At 53.6% G+C, this 1225-nt stretch overlaps 1 protein-coding gene across 1 annotated transcript in view; it reads right to left on the bottom strand.

Moving 5' to 3' along the window:
* PIK3C2A (phosphatidylinositol-4-phosphate 3-kinase catalytic subunit type 2 alpha) overlaps positions 1-1225 on the bottom strand; it is a gene marked incomplete at its 5' end in the record, with an annotated part of 40727 nt that overhangs the window by 13136 nt on the left and 26366 nt on the right. Inside the window, 1 exon segment of the mRNA XM_018572803.1 lies at positions 14-170. Coding sequence (XP_018428305.1) covers positions 14-170 — 157 coding nt within the window.

The raw sequence follows: 1225 nt of genomic DNA on the forward strand, positions 1-1225 counted from the left end.
GGGGAGTACTGACCAGGGACAGCAGGTTGAGGAAAAGGTTGGCGTGTTTCCTGAGCAGGTTGTAGGCCTGGCAGCACAGGTCCACGAACAGCTGGAAGCGGCTGGTGGGCTTCTCTCCTCCATTGATGACGTAGGCCATGTCTGAGGTCAGGACGAAGGGAGCGCGATCCCTACAAACAAACAACAAAAACCTTCAAATACTCGGAGAGAAAACACGGAAATCACATGGAGGAGATCCATATCAGAGGAGGAAGGGTGACGGGTCACCGGGGCAGGAAGCCGGCTCTGAATACAATGCGCAGACTCTGGAAGTGACGGGAATCCCACATTCTTCACATCACACCGAGAAATGTCCCATCAGAACGCGTACATTCCACGGACTATCACCTTCCTGCTTCATATAACAGCCACATGTGAGATGGTGAGAAGACAACAACCCCCAACATCCTCCAGGATCATCAGGAGTCTCCATTCACAAAGCCAACACAGCCGGATAAGGATCCTTATTTTCTCTCCAATGAGATTTAAAGGAGAACTCCGAGGTCAGGGCTTTTCCCCCATAGTTCTCCTCAGGGTCACATGGGGACACAAACTAGCGTCCTCCCGTCACCCTAGGCTCAGTATATAGGGAGCTACAGCTCGCGGTATACCGAGACGCCGCAGCCGGAGCGGATCCCGACAATTATGCCGAGATCCGCCCAGCTGCGTGACTGACAGCTGGCTCCGCCTATCTAGAGGCAGAGCCAGCTGTACCCGCCCCCTCCCCCGTCCGTTCCGCCAGTCAGCGCTGGAGGATCGGAGCGGGGAGGGGGGGAATCCAGAGAGCAGTGACAGGATCGAGAGGTGAGCGAACGCCGGTATGTGTTCCCTCACTTCCCGATCTACTGAGTGACAGTCTCATTGTCACAGGTCGGCTAGAACTATGAGGTGAGTGACAAGCCCCTCCCCCCTCATAGTTCTCCTTTAAAAATGACAGTCACATGGTTTATCCTCCTGATCCCTATCCCTGTGTCCCGGCTTTGTGAAATATTCATCCGTATGACTCGCGGTGCCACTGCAGGAAGTGACACCAATTAGTAGGACTACATCCCCAATGGACAATTAGGACAAGGGACTACCATCCCCACAGTAACTGACGTCTACACCAGGAGTGATCCCTATACATGTGACTTGTACAGCAGAGCAGAGACTTCCAGTAGGAGATCGCCATCATGTGATAAATGTG

This window comes from Nanorana parkeri, unplaced genomic scaffold (genome assembly GCF_000935625.1).
Source record: "Nanorana parkeri isolate BGI_ZX_2015 unplaced genomic scaffold, ASM93562v1 scaffold2136, whole genome shotgun sequence".
Classification (NCBI taxonomy): Eukaryota; Metazoa; Chordata; class Amphibia; order Anura; family Dicroglossidae; genus Nanorana; species Nanorana parkeri.